The sequence below is a fragment of the Aureococcus anophagefferens genome (assembly GCF_000186865.1).
Source record: "Aureococcus anophagefferens unplaced genomic scaffold AURANscaffold_4, whole genome shotgun sequence".
NCBI classification, from domain to species: Eukaryota; class Pelagophyceae; order Pelagomonadales; family Pelagomonadaceae; genus Aureococcus; species Aureococcus anophagefferens.
Window position 1 is genome coordinate 1,405,262 of NW_008705564.1, and position 19,823 is coordinate 1,425,084.

General features: G+C 71.5%; 5 protein-coding genes across 5 annotated transcripts; 2 read left to right on the forward strand and 3 right to left on the reverse strand.

The window, feature by feature from the left end:
• Positions 1–1,059: 1,059 nt before the first annotated feature.
• Positions 1,060–2,028, reverse strand: AURANDRAFT_62159 (hypothetical protein; the record flags this gene model as incomplete). Its single annotated transcript, XM_009036364.1, has 1 exon — positions 1,060–2,028. The coding sequence occupies one exon, from the start codon at positions 2,026–2,028 to the stop codon at positions 1,060–1,062; it is 969 nt and encodes a 322-aa protein (XP_009034612.1).
• An 812-nt stretch (positions 2,029–2,840) lies between these two features.
• On the forward strand, positions 2,841–5,045 carry AURANDRAFT_62160 (hypothetical protein; the record flags this gene model as incomplete). The annotated part of the gene is made up of 1 exon (XM_009036056.1): positions 2,841–5,045. The coding sequence occupies one exon, from the start codon at positions 2,841–2,843 to the stop codon at positions 5,043–5,045; it is 2,205 nt and encodes a 734-aa protein (XP_009034304.1).
• Positions 5,046–5,920: 875 nt separating this feature from the next.
• AURANDRAFT_62161 (hypothetical protein) lies at positions 5,921–7,849 on the forward strand (the record flags this gene model as incomplete). The annotated part of the gene is made up of 1 exon (XM_009036057.1): positions 5,921–7,849. One exon carries the CDS (start codon positions 5,921–5,923, stop codon positions 7,847–7,849), a length of 1,929 nt encoding a protein of 642 aa, XP_009034305.1.
• Positions 7,850–10,049: 2,200 nt separating this feature from the next.
• On the reverse strand, positions 10,050–15,054 carry AURANDRAFT_71026 (expressed protein; the record flags this gene model as incomplete). Its single annotated transcript, XM_009036363.1, has 7 exons — positions 10,050–11,651; positions 11,823–11,935; positions 12,199–12,847; positions 13,010–13,183; positions 13,384–13,715; positions 13,844–14,066; positions 14,185–15,054. 7 exons carry the CDS (start codon positions 15,052–15,054, stop codon positions 10,086–10,088), a joined length of 3,927 nt encoding a protein of 1,308 aa, XP_009034611.1.
• Positions 15,055–17,790: 2,736 nt separating this feature from the next.
• On the reverse strand, positions 17,791–18,735 carry AURANDRAFT_62163 (expressed protein; the record flags this gene model as incomplete). The annotated part of the gene is made up of 1 exon (XM_009036362.1): positions 17,791–18,735. One exon carries the CDS (start codon positions 18,733–18,735, stop codon positions 17,791–17,793), a length of 945 nt encoding a protein of 314 aa, XP_009034610.1.
• Between the last annotated feature and the right edge of the window lie 1,088 nt (positions 18,736–19,823).

The window sequence follows — 19,823 nt, forward strand, 5'->3', positions numbered from 1 at the left end:
CTTCGCGTAGCTGGTTCGCTTCGGGCCTCGGCGCGCGCGCTACTCAACTCGTCGGGAACGAGCTCGCCGACGATGTGCTACAGTATTTTGACCCCGTCGAGCGCGGCCGCGCCTCGGCGGTCAATCAGCGCTGGCGCGTCGTGGGCGCGCGTCTCGAGGCGCTCGACGAGGCAGCCCTGTGGGCGCAGTCGGATATGGCGGAGATCCACGAGAAATTCGAGAAGCACAAAAAATTTGACAAAAATGTGCTGTCCAGCCTTCTCTACGCCGTTGACAACGAGGTCCACGACGCGGAATCGCCGTATTTGCTTAACCCGCTGGTTGGCAACCTCGTCCGCCGCTTTGAAAATGGTCTCTCGGGGCGGGTTGAAGATGGAGTCGGAACTGATGGCACGTCGAGCGCGGCGAGCTTCGTGAATTTATTCCTCTTTCTACGAACCAAAAATGTGGTTGGGAATGTGCTGATCATCGCGCCCGAAGCGGAGATGCCGAAGTGGATGACAGCTGTGCAGGAGCTCCCTATCGAGATGCCAGTAACTCGTCTCTTCGAGACTAATTTCCTGCAAAGATTCGATGATGACCGATGGCTCCAGTTGGGGGATGGAGATATCCACGTCCATTTATGCGCTTACGAGGAAGCGGCCAAATACTGGAGTCTCATGAACGAAGTTCTCGAAGACTGCACATGGCTGTACTTCATAGTAGACGAGGGCGACGGACAGCACGGGGAGGACTGGCCCTGGCGCCGACTGCGGCACGATGGTACCTACGGGTTCCACGATGTCCGTTGCGAGAATCGTTTCTTGTTGTACCGACCGCGCCATCGCTTGACCTACGACGATGCTATCTTCCATTACTGTTACGCTGCTTTCTACTCTCGTGAGACCATCGTGCTCGCCTGGGCAGACAAATTTACGCGCGAGAAATTCCGGCGCTTTGTATCCTCATACCTCGACGAGTCCGTCGCGTCCGCGGCGCCCGGCTACCGCATCGGCCGCGCGCACGAGCACCTGCTCACGCAGGCCGCCACCCACGCCTAAGGCGATCCACGAACATTAATCAGAGGTGCTTCTTGCGGTTCTTGAGGAGGCCGTTCTCCTGGAAGGGCTGGCGGTAGGACGGGTTCGCCTCGGCGAAGGTCTGGTGCCAGGTCGGCGCGTCGCCGAGGAGCTCCTTGACGTCGGCGACGGCGCAGCCGCGCGCCCGCGCGCACGCGGTCCGGAGCTCGGCCTGGAGGTTCACGTGGGGCGGGTTCGCGGGCTCGACGGCCTGGCAGGGCCACTTGGCGGCGCCGACGGCCCAGTGGTTCGCGTAGCCGCACGTCGCCTGGAGCGCGGCCGCGGGCTGGAGGCCCGTCGCGCCCTCGGGCTTGGCGAATTTCGCCGTCTGCGGCATCTGCGACGACGCGACGTTGTCGAGCTTCTTCATGATCTGGTCCATCCAGCCCGCCGTGTTCCACCAGTGGTTGTGGCTCACGGAGACGCCGCCGTAGGACGTGACCTCGTGGTACCAGAACGGCGGCACGTAGAGCACGTCGCCGGGCCCGAGATCCGCGACGATCGCGTGCCTCGCGAGGAACGCGGCGTCGACGGTCGCCGCGCCGCGCCGCGCGTCGTCGAGGCCGAAGTTGTGGAAGACGTCGAGGGGCAGCGCCGCGAGGTCCTGCTTCGCGGCCATCATCGTGAACCGCGCGCCGCCCTTGAGCGTCAAAAGCCGCGGCGGGTCGATGGGCGTCTTGTCGACGTAGCCCCAGTGCTTGGCGCGGGCCTCGCTGATCATGACGCCGGCCATGTTCCGCAGCGGCGCGAGGTGCTTCCGCGCGTGCGGCGGCAGGAGCACGAACCGCTTCCGCCCCGCGTGCTGCGTGTAGACGTTGTGGCTGTGGTCGTAGTGGAGCGCCGTGACGCCGACGCGGTCGCTGTCGTCCGGGTCGTCGCTCAACCCCGCGCCGAACCAGACGTTGCAGGCGTCGGTCTTCGACCCCAGGACCTGCCGCGCGGCGGCGGCGACGCCGAGGTGGCGTTCCATGGAGGGCGCGGCGGCGCAGGGGATCTGCGGCGCGTAGAAGGGCGTCTCGCCGGCGCCGGCGACGAGCTCGCCGAGGTAGGCGACGCCGTAGGCGTTGTCCGGCAGCGTCGACGCGCGCACGGGCGCGAGCGGCCCGACGCCGTCGAGCCACGCCCGGAGGTCTGTAGGGCCCGCGAGCGTCGTGTTCCGCGCGACCCAGGGCACGCCGGCCCGCGCGAACTTGTTGAAGGTCGCGCCGTCCGTGAGCGCGTCGGGCACGCCGTCGGCGAGCGCCGGCGCGCAGCGGTGGGTGTCGTCCTGCGACGAGCAGAGCTCGAGCGCCACGGCCTCGTCGTCGGTAATCCACGCGCGCGGCGCCTTCTCCTTCCGGCCCTTCTTCTTGTCCTTGGGGCAGGGCGGGCAGCTCTTGTGGTCGCTCGGCGCCGCGGCGACGGGCTCCGGGCAGGCCGCGCAGGCCTCGCAGGCCGCGGACCGCCGGCCGACCTCGAAGGCGACGCCGCAACAGGCGACGAGGGCCGCGGCGAAGAGCGCGAGCGACGGCGGCCGCCGCTGGGCGGCGAGGAGCACGGCGTCGTCATCCGCCGCCTTCGCATCCTGCTTCTTCTTGCCCATGGGGCAGCCGGGCTCCTTTTATGGGCCACTCATCGTGCGCGGCCCGACTCCATGTTGAATTTGCACGACCTTCAACCACGACCTGTAGAACCGGCTATCCATTGAGCATGGCATTTAAATCGACGGCCTAGGCGCCTGAGACGCTGTTAGCTCGTCGCTCGTTGCGAGCGACGCTAGAGCTCGTCGCAGCATCGAAAACCATGAGCGGCGCGCCGCCGAAGAAGAAGCCCTTCGCCTTCACGTCGGGCCCCGGCGGCGCGCCGCTGCCGCCGCCGGCGGCCGCGGCGCCGGTGCTCCCGAGCGCGCAGCGCGCCGGGTCGCAGCGGGCGCGCGCGCTGCTGTCGAACGCGCAGCTGCTCGCGTCGCGGGCGCCGCCGCCCAAGGAGCCGAAGAAGCCGCCGCCGCCGCGGCGCGCGGCGCGCGCGAGGCGGCCGCCGCACCCGTCGCTGTTGAGCCGCGAGGCGCTCGGCGCGACGAAGGAGGCCGCCGCCGCCGCCGTGGCCCGCGCCGCCGCCGCGGCGCCGGGCGGCGACGCGCCGCGGGAGACGGAGGACGAGGCGCGCGCGTGGCGCGCGGCCGAGGCCGTCGCGGGCCCGGAGCCGCGGCGCATGCCGGGCTTCTACGGCGGCGACGCGCGGCGCGAGGCGTCGGACCTCGCTCGGGGCCGCTGCGCGGCCGAGGGCCCGCGGCTCGGCGACCGGCTGCTGGAGACGCTGCGGCCGCACCAGGTCGAGGGCGTGAGCTGGGTCTGCGCGCGGCTCTGGCAGAACCAGGGCTGCGTGCTCGCGGACGAGATGGGCCTCGGCAAGACGGCGACGGTGCTGGCGTCCCTCGGCGTGCTCATGGGCGTCGACGGCGCCGCGGCCCTCGAGACGGAACGGAGCTTCCGCGCGGTGATCGCGTGCCCGGCGGGCGTCGCGCACACGTGGCTGGCGGAAGCGAAGAAGTGGCTCCGCCCCACGGAGCGCTGCGCCGCGCGGGCCCAGGCCGGCGGGTCGCCCCACTGCTGCTTCTTCGCCGACGCCGACGCCGCGGAGCTGCGGGCCTTCAAAAGGCGGAAGCGCGTCGCCCGGGCCGTCGACGCGCGCGAGCGGAAAAAGTACGGCGACGCGGCGCGCGACGACTGGGACGCGGACCCCGACGACGCCGTCGCGCGCTTCGCCCGCGCGCCCCTGTCCTCCAAGCCCGTGCTCGTCATCTCCTACGAGAGCTACCGCGCGAAGGCCGCCGCGGTCAACGCGATCAAGGACGTCGGCCTGCTGGTCTGCGACGAGGCGCACCGCCTCAAGGGCGGCGACGACCGCGTCGAGGCCGCCGCGGCCATCGGCGACTCGCCCGCGCGGAAGAAGCTCTTCGTCACCGCGACGCCCGTGCAGAACGGCGTGCCCGAGCTCGAGAATCTGCTGCGGCTCGCGGGCGCGCTCGGCCCGGCGTCGGGCGACGCGGCGGCCGACGCCCGGGCCCTGCGGTCGGCGCTGTCGGCGCGGACGCTGCGCCGGGGCGTCGAGGACGCGCCCGCGCTCCTGGGCTCGCTGCCGCGGCGGCGCGACGCGCTCGTCTTCGTCGATGCCACGCCGACGCAGCGCGCGCTCTTCGCGGCCCGGGCGACGAAGGCCCAGGGGCTGCGGGCCCTCACGGCGGCGAAGCATCTGTGCTCGTCCGTCAAGGCCCTGGACCCCGCGCTCGACGACGGCGGCGACACCGTCGGCAAGTGGGCGTTCGCGGAGCGGCTGCTCGACTCGATGCGCGCGAACGACGCGCGGGAGAAGGTCGTGCTCGTGTCCCAGTTCGCCGCGACGCTCGACGCGGGCGCGGCCCTCGCGGCGCGGCGGGGCTGGGGCTGCGCGCGCGTCGACGGCGCGACGGCGCTCGACGCGCGGCGCGACGCGGCCGCCGCGCTCAACGACCCGGACGGCGGCGTCTTCCTGCTGCTGCTGGCGCTCAAGGCCGGCGGCGTGGGCCTCACGCTCACGGGCGCGTCGCGCCTCATCCTCTTCGAGCCGTCGTGGAACCCGGCCGACGACGACCAGGCGGCCGCGCGCGTCTGGCGCGACGGCCAGACGCGGCCGACGTTCATCTACACGCTCGCGACGGCCCACTCCCTCGAGGAGCACGTGCTCAAGCGCCAGGCGGCGAAGCGCAACCTCGCGGGCCGCGTGCGCCACGCGCAGCGCGAGGTCGCGCTCCTGGACCTCGCGGAGATGGAGGCCCGGTTCGACGCGGACCGCGACGCGCGCGACGACCTCGCGACGCTCCTCGCGCTCGGCACGTCGTCGCCGGACGCGCCCTGCGCGCTCTTCGCGCCGGGCGGGCCGCCGGAGTACCGCGGCGACGCGCCGCTCGCGGCCGCCGCGGCCGCCGCGGTCCAGGTGGACCACCTGCCCGACCGGTTCGCGCCCGCGTAAACTCGTTCCTCCGGCGGCGCCCCTTACCTCGCGCCGAGCCGGGGCCTCGCCGGGCTCGCCGCGCGCTCGAGGTCGTCGAAGTCGCCCGACCCGATGAGGCCCCGGGGCGCGCGGTCCGCCTCCTCCTCGGGATTCCGCGTCTGGGGCCGCTTGCCTACGGTGTTCGCCGGGAGGCGGAAGCGCGGCCGCGTGACCTGCTTGATGTAGTAGCCCAGCAGGAAGACGAAGAAGGCGATGATGACCGTGATGGCGACGGCGATCTCGACCTCGAACTTGACCCAGCCCAGCGCCACGGACGCGAGGAGGATGCTCAGGTTGCCCGTCCAGAAGCTCCGCAGGGCCCACTTGCGCTCCGCGTACATGCCCGCGACGGCCCGGCCCATGCTCCCCGACGGGCCGCGGATCGCGAGCATGGGCCCGTTGACCATACACCACGTCGACAGCGCCATCGTCGCCAAATTGAAGCAGATGCTCAGCGCGTCCATGGCGTAGAAGAGCGCCAGCGCGAGCCGGTGCGGGTGCTCGTAGGCATGCTGCCAGGCCGGCACCATGGTCAGCCCGCTCCAGCCCAGGCCGCAGAGGAAGGCGCTCTTCGTGCCCAGCACGCCAAAGTTGGTAGTGAAGAGCGCGAGCTCCTTGTCCCGGATCTGCAGCGTCAGCTGCTTGAGCCGGCTGTCGAGCTCCGCGATGTCCGCCGCGATCATCCCGAGGAGCGCGGGCGGCGGCGCGCGCGGGGCAGGCCCAGACGCTGCCCCCAGATGTCAACAAGCCGGAGTTGCACATCGAGACTGCTCGAGCTTGTGGAGTCCAGCAGCGTCCGGCAGCGACTCGTACGAATCCGCGCGCCGCGCCGCGACCGGCGACCGCCGACGACCATGCGCCGGCGCGCGCCGCCGGCGGACGAGCACAGCGAGCTGTCGTCGGCCGTGCTGCGCCTGACGACGCAGTGGGAGCTGAAGCAGCAGCGCAAGGAGGCGGCGCTGCAGGCGACGCTCGACGAGGCGCGCGAGGACGCCGAGGAGCTCCGCGAGGAGCTCGAGGAGCTCAGGCAGTCCCTGGCGGCGGCGCGGCGCGAGGCCGGCGACGCCGCGGCGTCGGCCGCGCGCGCGGACGCCGAGGCCGCGGACGCGAAGCGTGAGCTCCGCGACGAGCGGTGCCGGTCGCTCGGCGCGCTCTTCCTCATCGCGGACCTCGCCGCGCCGCCGCCGGCCGTTTCCGCCGAAGCGCCGGCCGCCGCCGCCGCCGCGTCCGACGACGACGACGACTACGACGACGACGACCGGCCGCCGCCGGCCGACGACGGCTCCGAGAGCGACCGGTCCGCGGCGTCGAGCGACGAGCCGGCGCCCGCCGCCGGCGCGCCGTCCGAGGCCGCGCGCGCCGCGGCGTCGCGTTCGCGGGCCCACGCCGCGGCGCTCGGCGTCGCGGGGCGGCTCGGCGCGCCGAGCCCCGGCTGCTACGCTTTGGCCGCGCGCGAGGGCCGGGCCAAGCTCCCGCAGCACGCCGGCGCGCGCGAGCTGCTCCTCGAGTGCGGCGAGTGCGTTTTGAGTTTAGCGCTCGCCGAGGCCTGCGTCCGGGGCCACGCGCGGACCGCGGCGGCGCTGTTGGAGGCCGGCGCGGTCGCGGAGCGCGCGTGCGCGCCGCGCGACGGCGCCGCGGCCTGGCCCTGCGTCGGCGGCGACGACGCCGAGGCCCCGGGCGCGCCGGCGCTCCACCGGGCCATCGCCGCGGGCCACGACGACGTCGCGAAGCTGCTCATCCGATCCGGCGCGAACGCGAACGCCGCCGCGGCCGCGCTCGGCGGGTCGACGCCCCTGCACACGGCGGCGCTGCACAACCGCGCGGAGCTCGCGCGCTTCCTCGTGGCCAAGTGCAACGCGCGGCTCGACGCCGTCGACGACGGCGGCAAGACCGCGGCCGCGCGCGCCGCGGAGATGCGGTGGTCGCGGACGGAGCGGGTGCTCAAGGACCCGAGCTTGCTCTTCTGGGCCCGGGCGACGCGGGCGAACCGCCTCTGCAAGGAGGGCGAGCACGCGCTGGCCTTGGAGTCCTACGCGCAGGCGCTCGCGGAATTGGAGCGCGTCGACGCGGAGCGGCGGCCGTCGCCGGCGAACGTGATGACGCTCCACCACAACCGGGGCAAGTCGCTCATGGCGTTGGGCAAGCACCTCAAGGCGCGCGAGGCGCTGTCCGCCGCCGTCGCCATCGCGGGCGCGCCCGCGGACTACCCGGCGGCCGCGGACAAGCGCGCCGAGTGCGACGCCGCGCTCCTCGAGCACGACAAAGCCGCGGCGGCCTGGGAGGGCCTCGCGGCGTCCTTCGCCGGCGAGACGGGCGACGACGCCGCGGCGACAAAGGCCAAGGTCGACGCCTGGGTCTGCAAGGCCGCGCGCGAGCGCGAGAAGCTCCGGTTCAAGCCGCACGAGGTCCTGGGCCTCGAGAGCCCGCGGCCGTCCGAGGACGAGGTCAAGAGGGCCTACCGCAAGATGTCCATCAAGTGGCACCCGGACCGCCACGCCGCCGCGTCCGACGAGCACAAGCACCGCGCGCACCTCCAGTTCCAGCGCATCTCCGCGGCGAACGACGCGCTCGAGAAGCGCGCGGCGGACCCCTACCGCCCCTACGACTGGGCGCCCCACCGCGACGACGACGACGACGACGACGACGACGACGACGGCCACAGCGACGACGACGACGACGACGACGACGACGACGCCGAGTTCGACCGCGCGCGCCGCGCGTGGGGCTCCTCCCGGGACCAGTCCGACTCGTGGTCCGAGTACTTCCGCCAGAAGCGCGCCTAGGCCATTTTCCGTTCGCCCCGCTAACGCCTCGAATCGAGTCGCCGCGCGGACGCCTCGAGCGCCGATTTTTTTTTTGCATGGGCCGTGCACATTCACACTCGCTCGCGCGCGACGTTCGCAAGCGCGACGCTTCGATTCCTCAACTCGTGTGCACAAGACATACAAGCTTAGGCGGTCCGCGCGGCGCGGCGCGCGGAAAGGCGGCCGAGCGCGGCCCAGCCGGCCGCGAGGGCCGTCTCGCCCGCGAGCACGCGGACCGTCGCGGCGCCGAGCTCGTCCGGGAGCTTGCCGTAGGTGCCCCAGGCCGCGTGCGCTCCCACGTCGACGGCGAGCACGGCCGCCGCGAGCGCCGTGAAGCGAGCCGCGGTCTTGGCGTCGCCGCGGAGCCCCTCCCGGAGGAGCGCGACCTGCAGCGGCTGCTTGCAGAGCCAGACCGCGGCGCCGACGCCGCGCCAGAAGCGCCCCCCGAAGACGTACCAACCGTAGCAAAAGTCGTGGAAAACCAGCCCGGCGTACACGACGCACAAGCACCAGAGCCTCGCGAAGCCCGGGGGCGCGCGGACGCCGCGGCGCCCCCGACCGAGCCACCCGCCGAGGAGGCATCCGGCCAGGTTCGCGCCGAGCAGGTCCAGGAGCCACGTGTCGTACCAGCACTCGTCGAAGTTCGGCAGCACGTGCTTCGCGCCGTGCTCGAGCACTTCGATGACCAGTCCGATCAAGTACGCGACGCGCGCGCCGACGACGGAGGAGCTGTAGAGAAAGCAGCAAAAATGGACGACGACGAACAGGTCGAGGCGGCGACCGACGCCGGCGACCCAGCCCTCGCAGACGTCGGCGACGAGCGTCGGCGGCGGCCGAGGCGTGACCGTGAGGAAGATGGCGAAGATGGCCAGGGCGTAGGCGCCGACGAGCCGGGCATATCGATCCATGCGCGGGCGAGGGGCCGATTCGCGGCGCGCGTCTGGGCAGCTCAAAATGGCTCCCGCGAACCGTGCCTGATTCAAAAAGCTCGCCAGTGGCAGTTGTGGCAGTGGACAAAGCTGTTGGGCGACCCGTGCCGCAAACGCGTCGAGTTCAGCCGCGCGATTATGGGCCGCCCGTGGCTCTGCTGCGGCGCGTCCGCGCCGCGGGACGTCGCCGCGCCGGCGGCGCCGCCCCCACCAAAGAACGACGAAGCCAAACAGCCGACCCCCCCACCAAGATCACCAAAAAACGACGAAGACGGCCGCCCGGCGCCGGGGCGCTACGTGAGAACCGTGGCGCCGTGCGGCGCGTTGCCCCCGCTGTCGGCGTCGCCCGGCGACCCGTCGACCTGGCGCCTGCGCGTCGGGCCGGCCTACGGCGCGACGGGCGCGAAGGCGCCGAGCGGCCCCGCGCTCTACGAGTTCGTCGGCTGCGACGTCGCGGTCCACGGCGACCCGGCGCCCGGCGCCGGCGGCCGCTACGCGTTGCCGCGCTGCGGCTTCGACGCCCACGGGTTGCCCGAGGTCTGGGTACTGCACCTGGCGATCCCGCGCAACGAGCGGCCCGCGGTCTACGGCCAAGCGAAGACCGGGCCTGTGTGGATTCCAACCACTGGTTTGGGGGGTCCGAAGTCGATTCGGCTGATTTTTGGACGAATCGATTGCTCTCGTCGAGTTCTCGAAGCACGGCAGAAAGCCTCGCGTCGAAACCGTTGATTACGCGCACATTGAAGTCGGCTTGAAGATTCGGAATCCACACAGGACCGGGCCTACCGCGTCGCTGCTCCTCTTCTTCCGGCTCGCGGCGGCGACGGCGGCGGCGGCGGCGGACCCGGCGACGGCGCCGCCGGCCGTGCGGCTCCTGCAAAGATACGTCGCCGAGGCCCCGGCCTGCGCGCCGGACGAGCCGGGCACGCGGGGCCGCGCGAAGCTCCTCGTCCGCGCGGCCGCGGACCGCGCGCCGCGGCCGCTGCGGCGCTACAACGGCAAGCCCGTGCTCCTCGACCGGAGCTCGAGGGTGGCGTCGGGGCCGGGCTACTTCGAGGTCTTCTCGAACCTGCGCTACTGGTGCTACCCCGCGCGCCTCGCGATCTTCGCGCTCTGGGCGAAATTTTCCCACGCGGCCGTGGACGCGTGCCTCGTCCTCGAGGGCCGCGACGACGACGAGCTGCCCGAGGTCGCCCTCGGCTGCTGCGCCCTCTCGAAGATCGACCTCGACGGCGCGCCCGTCGGCTGGGACGCGTAGGGACTAACTGTATGTCAGACGCCGTCGCTCAGCCCCGGGGCTTCGCGAAGAAGGACGTGAGGAGGGTCTGGCCGCTGGGGACGAGCTCGGACGGGTGCCGCGGCGGCGCGTCGACGCGGCCCTCGACGGTGAGGTCGCGGCGGCCGGGCGCGACGGCGACGCGGCAGCCGTCGTTGACGACGTAGTGGGGCACGCGCCAATCCTCGCCGCCCAGGGCCGCCCGAGAACGCCAGGAGACGAGCGCGTTCGCGGCCCACTTGGCGTCCCGGCGCGCGGCCTTCTTCGCCGCGGCGACGGCGGCCGCTGCCTCGGCCTTCTCCTTGGCCGAGCACTTCGACGGCGCATCCGCGAATTGCGCTTCGACGAATGAATCCACGAGGGCGGTCAAGCTCGTCGTCTTCCCGTGGAGCGCGGTCGCGAGGGCGTCCACGCGGGCGCGCGTCCACCACTCGCCGACCGGCGTCGCGAGCGCGAGCCGCGGGTACGAGGACGCGTAGAGCCGCTTCTGCCAGGACTCGCCGTGGTCGAGCGAGCTCGGACCCACGAGGACGCGCTGCCACAGGGGCGTCCGGGGGGGAGGCGGATTGGCGACGACGCGCGCGTGGGCCGCGTACTTGCGCTCCGTGTACCGCGTCCAGCCGAGCTGTACTTGCGATCCGAACTCATCCGCAAAGGCGGCGCCGAACGTCGAGACGTCCTTGGCGAGCGACGCCGCGGCGGCCGCGTCTCGCGCCTCGCGCCAGAGATCCGGGGGGTCCGTCGCCGCGAAGAGCGTCTTTTGGTAGGAGCTCTCGTGGCCCATGCGCAGGTCCCCGTAGGGCACGCGCCGCTCGCGCTCCAGCGCCTCGACGGCGACGAGCGTCAGGCTCTGGCGCGACGCGACCGCGAGCGCCGCGAGGAAGCCCATGCCGCCGAAGGGCACGACGAGCTGGAGCACGAGCGGCGTCGCGTCGCGGTCTCGCGCGTCGACGGTCGACGCGCGGCGCTTCGCGTCGTCCTCCTCGTCGCGGAGCTCGCACTTGGCGCGCTCCTTCCGCTCGCGCTTCTGGTCCCGCCGCTCCGCGAGGGCGCCCGAGATGCGCTGCTGGATCCGCGCGTACGCGCGCCGGGCCTCGTCCCAGACGCGCCATTCCGAGAGGCCTTGGAAGCCCTCGTACTTGTTTTCGGTGAAGAGCTTCTTGAGCCGCGGGTCCTCCGGCACGAGCACGACCCACTCGTCCGCGGACCGGCCGTCGAGGAACGCGCGCCGCGCCGCGACCTTGGAGTCGAAGGTCTCCGAGGACGCGGCCTGCGCGAACGTCCGGACGAGGCCCTCCCACTTGCAGACGGTCCCGCGGACGACGCAGCTGCCGCTGCTGCCGTCGTGGACTTCGAGGCTCCGGCTCCGGGCGCCCTGGACGATGTACGCCAGCGTGTTCTCCGAGGATACGACGTCGCTCAACGTCGCGAAGTCGCTCGCCGCGTACGGCACCGGCGCGGCCGCGAGGTCCACGACGAAGCGCGCGCGGAAGCGCCCAACGGTCAAACAAGAGATGCCAGGGAAGAGTTCCACAACTCGGTACGACGTCTCGATCCCGTTCACCGTGACCGGTTCCTGCTCCGTTTGGCTGGAACTCCAGCTGCTATGATTATAGTTCGCTCGAATCATCCACCGTCCGTTCCGCAGGAACACGTAGATATCATTGTATAATTCCCCAGCAGGGCGACGGTACCCGTTCTCGCGCGTCACCCGCGTCGGATACCCCGTCGTCGTATAAAAGTTGACCGTCGTGCCGCAGTTCGAGTCGCTCCGGATCAGCACGGTCTCGCGTTCGCGCCGAGGGAAGACGAAGGCGGCGACCGCCTGCGCCATCTCCAGGGAGCCGACGGCGTAAAGTGCTGATGGGTCGGAGCACCGTACGGGCGAGGATGAGCCGTTGAACGTCGTGAACGTCGAGATATCGTTCGATTAGAATTGGAGTGGCACGTCGCAGGGTACCGACGGCGTCGAGAGGTGTTGTGGTGAGAGCGCCGGAGACGGCGGGGGCTAGCGACGGCGGCTACGGTTCTCGTGTTCGCAGCTGAGAACTCGTTGTTTTGAAATCACCACTGGCAGAATTCGCCAAACGGGACGGCAGGCCTGACGGCTCACGCGAAGTTACGTATCGACGCCTGGTTCTTGAGCTCGGGGAAGCGCGTCGGGCTGGCGCCCCCGTGGTTGTTCGTCGGCGTCTCGGGCTTGGCGAAGTGGACGTTGACCGCGTCGCGGTACTTCTCGAGCTGGAGTCGCGCGAGGTTCCGCGCGTTCGCGGCGATCCAGTAGGGCGACTCCTCGAAGCGGTCGAGCTGGTCCGGGTGGAGGTTCCTCAGGCGCTCCAGGTCCAGAACCTCCTGCTGCTCGACCTGGAGGAAGTCCTCCTCCTCCGCCGTGTACTGGTTCGCGAGCTGCGCGTACGCGGAGATGAGCCGCTTCCGGGAGTCGGCGACGACCGTCCGGTCCGTGTCGCGCTCGCCCATGTTCACGTGGGCCCGCGCGTACTTGAGGGCGATGGCCGCGTCGCCGATGGCCTCGTTGCAGTCGCCGATGTTGCGGAGCGCCGACATCTGGAGCCGCGCGACGGAGAACTCGGAGCCGGTCGCCGCGCCCTCGTGCGACTGCGCCTGGCTCAACTGGCGCTCAAAGTCCGCGATGGCCTCCTTCTTCGACCCCATGAGCTGGCGGCAGCAGCCCCGCTGCCCGAAGGCCACGGACGACTCCATCAAGTCGCCGACCTCGCACGCGGACTGGAGGAGGTCGAACGCGGACCGGACCTGCGCGGGACGAGGGTGCGACGCGCCCGGGCGCCTCTCTCGGCCCACTCGTTCGGCTGATTCTTGGACGAGCGATCATCTCTCGGAGCGCTCGCGAAGCGTGGATGCTTGTTCCGGAACGCGCGCGACGTCGAATCACCCGGTTCCTGCCCCGGACGCGACGGCCTTGGCGCTCGGGCCGTGCGTGTTCGCGGGCGCGATCTTGTCCTTCTCCTTGTCCGGCGCGTGGAGCGCCGCGCAGGCGTAGAGCGCGCCGAGGCCGATGCCCTGGCGGATGACGACGCCGCGGCTCTTCGCCGCGGAGTGCTTGAGCGTCGCGAGCGCCTCCGCGCGGACCTAGGCGGCACAAGAGTGATTCGACGTCGCTTCAACGTGAGCGTGCCGCGCGCGCGCGTTCCGGAACAAGCGCCCAGGCTTCGAGGCCGTTCCGAGAGATGATCGCCCGTCCCAAAATCAGCCGAAACGAGTGGAAAACGGCCGAGACAGGAGCCTTTGAAGTCGGGAATGTCGCTCTCTTGTGCCGCCCCGGCGCGGACCGCGCCGCCGTAGCCGTTCGTGAAGGGCACGAGATCCGGCGGGCCGTCGCAGTCGCAGCCAAAGGTCGCGTCGGCGCCCTTGGTCATGGCGCCGAAGGAGCCCCGGTTCTCGCCGTCGACGAGCGTCCCCAGGCCGTCGACGAAGGAGATCGCCGCGGCCTTGAGGTCGCCCGCGATGGCCTGCGCGTAGCCCCGCGTCACGTCGCAGGTGTGGGTCACGAGCGTCACGGTCGTGTTGGCGATGACGTCCAACTTGCGCTTCGCGACGTGCGCGTAGCGGTTCGCGTTGCCGAGGCGCACGTAGATCTGCCCGAAGTCCTTGCCGTCGATGCCTGGGCAGGAAAAGAGTGATTCAAGTTCGCTTCAACGTGAGTGTTCCGCGCGCGCGCGTTCCAGAAAAAGCATCCACGCTTCGATACCGTTCCGAGAGATGATCGCTCGTCCAAAAATCAGCCGAAACGAGTGGAAAACGGCCGAGATAGGAGCCTTTGAAGTTGGGAATTTCGCCCTCTTTTCCTGCCCCGGTCGATGCCGAACTGCTTCGCGAGGCGCAGCGCGTAGCGCGCGAGCGCGATCTGGACCAGCGCCCCCAAGATGGCGTCCTCGGGGCGGCCGGGCCAGGCCGCCGCGTGCTCGTCCGGGAGCGCCGCGTTCTCCTGGATCGTGATCGGCGGGTCGGGCACCTGCGCGGGACACGAAACTCCGCGACGCGACTTCTCCGGTATTCGATGCAGAGTCGTGTCTTCTCCGTGGAGCGCTCGACGAGAAAAAAAGAGTCGTCCAAGAGTCGGCCGAATCGACGTCGATGTGGCCGAGCTCGAGCGTTTTGAAGTTGCGCCGGACGGGGCCGTGCCGCCGGTCGTTTCGCGCGCGGTCGGGCGCGAGCTTCGCGGCGCGCTCGAGGCGGTCCAGGGACCCGCCGTCGAGCTCGAGGTCCGTCGCGATGGCGCCGTGGTAGAAGGCCTTGGCGAGGGCGAACTTCTTCGTGGCGCCCTTGTGGAGCGCCTCGAGCTCGTCGACCTGGAGCCCGTCGAGCGCCGCGGCGCACGCGTCGAACTCCTCGCGCGCGTGCGCGTGCTTCCCGAGGCGCAGGAGGCACGCGCCGATGTTGTGGCGCGCGCGGATGACGCCCGTGGCCCCGGGGCCGCCCCGCTCGTTCTCGTTCTGCCGCGCGAGCTTGAGCGACGCGTCGTGGTCCGTCTGGTGCTTCGCTATGGCCGCCTCGAGGCGGTTGTTCATCTGGTGGATGACGCCGGCGAGGGACGCCGTGCGGCCCTTCTGCTCCGGCATCTCGAGCTCGTCGAGGAGATTCGCCGCCTCGTCGAGCTGGTCCAGCGCCTTGGCGTGCGAGCCGAGGAGGAAGAGCGCGTGGCCGAGGTTGTGGTGCGCGACGCAGCGGCCCTCGTCGCGCTCCGTGCCCGTCGTCGCGTCGTGCTGCAGGGCGCACTCGAGCTGCTTCTCGAAGCGACCGTGGGCCGCGCCGTAGTCCCGGAGCTCGACGTAGCAGCGCCCGATCTTCGCCTCGAGGCGGCTCTTGTTGAGGGGCTCGTGGTAGGACTCGAGGTCGCGCGCCGCCTCCTCGAGCTTGAGCACGGCGGGCTTCCACTGGAGCTCGTCCATGAGCCGGCCGCCGTCCTCCTCGTTCGCCGCCGCGGACTCGCGCAGCGACATGGCCGAGCGGGGCTGCCCGGCGCCCAGCATCCAGCGCCTCACATCAAGCACGGTTCAAGGTGCCGTCTCGCAAGAAGCTGCCGTCTCGCAAGAGGGCGGCATGAGGGAGCCCATCGTGCTCGAGGGAGGCTCCACGTCCGACGTCGGCATCGCCGTCACGGTGCTCGTGCCGATCCTCGTCGTCATGGGCTGCTTCGGTGTCTGCTTTTTTATGAGCACGGTGCAACCCTGCGCCGAGGAGAAGCAGGGGCGGAAGATCCGGTGACGGCGGCGCCCAAGGAGACGCCGCGGACCATCGAGCGATGACGCTCGCGATCGCCGACGACCGTGTCGCGCCTGCGCGAACACCCGCGGCGGCTCCTCCGCGGCGGCCGCGGCGGCGAGGCGCGCGCGGCGGGCCGCGGCGCGCTCCGCGTCGCGCGCGGGCTGGCCGGATGGGGGCAACTCTGCGCGGGCCGGCCGGATGCGGGCGACCGCGCGCGGCGGCTTGCGCCGCACCGCGTCGCCGGGCCCGCGCGGCGACGTCGATGCGAGCATCTCCGGGCAGGCTCGACAGTTAGGCGCGGAGCACGCGCTCGCGTTCGACGAGGCGCACCCGGCCGCGGCAGTCGCCGCGACGCCGCGGTCCGGGCGGCGCCGCGCCGCGTCCGCCGCGACGGCGGCGCCGAGCGCCGTCGATCCGTCCAACAATCGCGGAAATCCGTTCGACGGCGCTCGGCGCGGCGTCGGCGCGGCGTCGGCGCGGCGTCGGCGCGGCGTCGGCGCGGCGCCGCGTCGACGGCTTCGGCGACTGCCAGGAGCACGCGCTCGCGTTCGACGAGGAGGTCGCGCGCTCGCAGCGCGTCCTCGAGCGCCGCCGCGCCGGCCTCGTCCGCCGCCTCGAAGCGGCGCACGAGGCCCCGGCCCGTTGTGCGCGCGGCCATCATGCGATGGCTGCCCTGGATGTCGACGACGAGCAAGACGAAATGGCCGCGTCGCCGCGCTCGTGGCGACGCTCGGCGCGGGCGGCGTCGGGCTGAACCTCACGGTCGCGGCGCTCGTCGGGGCAGGAAAAGAGTGCGACATGCCCAACTTCAAAGGCTCCTCTCTCGGCCGGGGGTTCCACTCGTTTTGGCTGATTCTTGGACGAGCGATCATCCCTCGGAACGGTCTCGAAGCGTGGATGCTTCCGGAACGCGCGCGCGCGCGGAACACTCACGTGGAAGCGACGTTGAATCACTCTTTTCCTGCCCAGGCGCTCGTCGTCTTCTTCGAGCCGTGCCTCGACGCGAGCGCGTACAGGCAGGCCGTCGGCCGCGCGCACCGCCTCGGGCAGACGCGGGAGGTCCGCGTCGCCGTCCTCGCCGTCGAGGGCACGCACGAGGAGACGGCCCTCGCGCTCCTCGACGCGCGGCTCCCGCCGCGGGGCCTCGGCAACGGCCTCGAGCAGGACCAGGCCAAGCTCAAGCTCCACCACGCGCTCGCCGACGCGACGCTCTCCCAGTTCTAGGGCGGCTGCGGTTCCGGAGCCCCAGATAAACGTCCATCACGATGAGACAAGCAGGGGGTCCGCAGTCGAGGTGCCCAAAATCGTCGATTTTCCAGTGGCGTGGGCAGGGTAACCTTGTTTGGACAAAGGAGGTCATCCAAAAAAAAGCTCAACTCGCGCGCATCGTCTCCTCCAGCGTCCAAATATCCCCGGATTGGCTCCCGCGAGCACGCCCCTTCCTCTTCGCCGCGCGAGCCATGTACTTGGTAAAAAAATCGTTCGAAAACGACGATCGCGAAGCAGCGCGAGCACCGCGCTCTCGGCGCGCGCGAAGTCGCGAGGCCACGCGTGAGCCTTCGGCGAGGCGCGTCCGCCGCGCGCCATCCCCGGCACGGCGGGCCACGGCCGACGCGCTCGGCGCGAACACGCGATTGCGATCGTACTACTAGTAGTAAAGTTTTAGCCTTTCAAGAGCCTCCGAGTGCGTAGCGTCCCCGATCGAGAGCCAAGCTCCGCGGGCCGCGTCAGGAGCCGAGCTCCGCGCCAGGGACGTCTGGGCCCTGCAATGTTCAGGGACGATCCCGGCCCCTCAAGAGGAGCCCCCCGGGGCCCGGTGCGGCTTTAGTGGGCCCCCCAGTGCCCGCGCCCGCCCAAGGTAGGCGCGTAGGCGGGGTGTGTCGCCTAATGCGCGAGAGAGAGAGCCACACGCTGCTCGATCTCGGGTCTCCTTACGCTAGGTTGCGTTTTACCGTAAAAACTTTGCCGCTCCAGAGGCGAGTTTTCGAGTTTTACTTTGCCGGTGATTTGCGGCCGGCGAGTTTGCCGCCGGGCCGGTTTTCCGGCGGCCGAGAGGCCCTTCAAGCCGTGGCGTCCCGCGTAGTACTACGCGGCGTGTGTGACGCGCGGAAATGACCGAAATAAACTCTGCTTCAATGGCGCGGATATTACGGCGCTTCGCGGTTCCTCCTGCGAGGACGGCGCTGGTTGTGTGACGGGCTTGGCACAGTTATCATAGTTTACTTCAAGTTGAGGTACAACTTTGCTTCAATTTACCACGGAAACTCGCTGTTTCCCCAACGAGCGGCGCCGGCAAATCGACTTGCGGCAAACGGAAAAACTCGCGACGACTCCGGCAAAGCAAGCAAAGTCGCACTCGCCGGCGAATTCCCGCAGTAAAACGCGACCGAGTCCTTACGCGCCTCTCGGCGTACTCGCAGCTCGAAAGCGGGACTTGGGTCCTTCGCCGCGCCCCGCCGCCGCCTCTTTGTTTAGCGGAGGCGCTTCTTGTTGCGCTTCTTCCGCGCGCGCTCGTCGCCCTCGTCGTAGTCGTCGATGGTGCGCGCCTCCATGGCGCGCTTCCACTTGAGGAGGCCCGCGAGGCGCCGCGCGGCGCGCTCCTCGAGGTCGAAGTTCCGCGCGGCCGCGTCGACGTCCGCGTTCTCCTCGCGGTAGCGGTCCGCGATCTTCGCGACGTGCCTGGCGCCGTAGACGCGCGCGCCGCAGCGGCCGTGGGCGTCGCCGGCGACCCGGAGGACGCCGCGGAGCGCCGGCGACGCCGGCCCGAAGCCGCGGAACGTCGGCGCGTAGAGCGCCCGCACGGCGCACCTGGCCGCGTGGTAGGCGGCGTAGGACGTCGCGTCGCCGTCGCGCGTGGGCCAGGAGCCGGCCTCGACGCCGCCCCTGATCTGCGCCTTCACGAGGAAGTCGCGCGCGACGACGACGCGCGCGTCGTCGTCGGCCGCGCCGAAGACGCGGAGGCACGTCGCCACGTCGCCGACGAGGTGCACGTCCCGCTTCTTCACGCAGCGCCGCAGCGTCGCCGGGTCCGCGACGAGCGCGTACTCGGCCGGGAGGAGCGACGGCGGCAGGCGGAGGGCGCAGTCGTTCGACGCGACGGCGACGAGCGTGACGGCGAGCGTGAGCTGGTCGAGCCAGTCCTCCCAGCCCATGGCCTCGTAGGGCGCGTAGGGCCGCAGCGGGTCGAGCCAGGCCCAGACCTCGGCCTCGTCCGCGCCGACGGGCACCTCGGCCCGCTCGGCCAGCGAGGCGCAGAGCACCGCGTTCGTCGCCGCGCGGCAGCGGCCCGCGCGCCGGCGCGAGTCGTTGACGTCGCCGATGGGCTTGCCCAGCACGTCCGCCGAGAGGAAGGCGTCGGCGGCGCGGCGCCTGCCCCGCGCGCCGACGACGCGATCCGCGACGGCCTTGCACTCCATCTTGAGCGACGCGTGCGCCGCGCCCGCCCTCGCGACCGCGACGACGCCCGCGAGCAGATCGCAGACCTCCACGGGCTCGATCTGGGCCACATCTAACGCCGCCTCGTGCGCGCCCTTCCAGCGCTGGGCGAGACGTTCCACGTGGTACAAAGCTAAAGCTCTGAGCGGATCCGGCGCGGTCGCCGCGACGTCGTGGAACGTCAGGCAGAGGTCCGCGCCGAAGCCCGCGAGCACGGGCTCCGAGGCGCCGAGGCCGCCGAGGAACTCGAGGCCCCTCCAGCAGGCCGCGAGCGCCGCGGCGGCCCGCGCCTCCGGCGCGGCGTCGTCGGCGACGTCGCCGAACGCCGCGACGAGCGCCGCGGGCGCCGCGGGCGCGACGTCGCCGTCGCCGAGCGACGGCCGCGGCGCGGCGTCGGCGGCCGCGTCGTCGCCGGCGTCGCGGGCCGGCGCCGCGCGCGGGTGCGCCTCGGCGTCGGCGGCGGCCGCGTCGACCTCGGCCTCGTCCAAATCCTCCTCGTCGCCGTCGTCGTGGCGCACGCGGAAGAAGGCCTGGCCCTCGTTCTTCTCGTGGGGCAGCCAGGACACGACGACGCCGTAGGACACGACGCCGCGGCCGAAGGTGCGCCGCACGGCGCGGCCGATGTAGGGGCCCGTCTTGACGTAGTCGGCGTCGTCGTCGTCGCCGCCGTCGTTCGCCGTCTCGAAGTCGAAGCCCGCCTCGGCCGCGGACTCCTCCTGCCACCAGCGCTTCGACATGGTTCACGCTGCGCGCGGTGCGACGACGGAGCGGCGCGACGACGGTGCGGCGCGACGACGGTGGCGGCGCGACGGTGCGGCGAGCGAGGACGGCCAGATGACGGCCCAGGTGACGGCCGGCACCCTCGACGCCGTCCGACGCGGCGTTCGACCGAGAGATACCGAGGTCTCGACCGCGTCCGCGGCGGAGCACGCCATCACGCAAGGTCACAAGGGGTTAAGTCTAGGGGGCCGGCCCGGCGGGCCGGCGGCGCGCTGCGTGGATCAAAGGCCCCCCGCCGGCGCGCGGCCGCGCTCCGAGCGCGGCCGCGCGCGGCCCGGGGCCGCTCGCT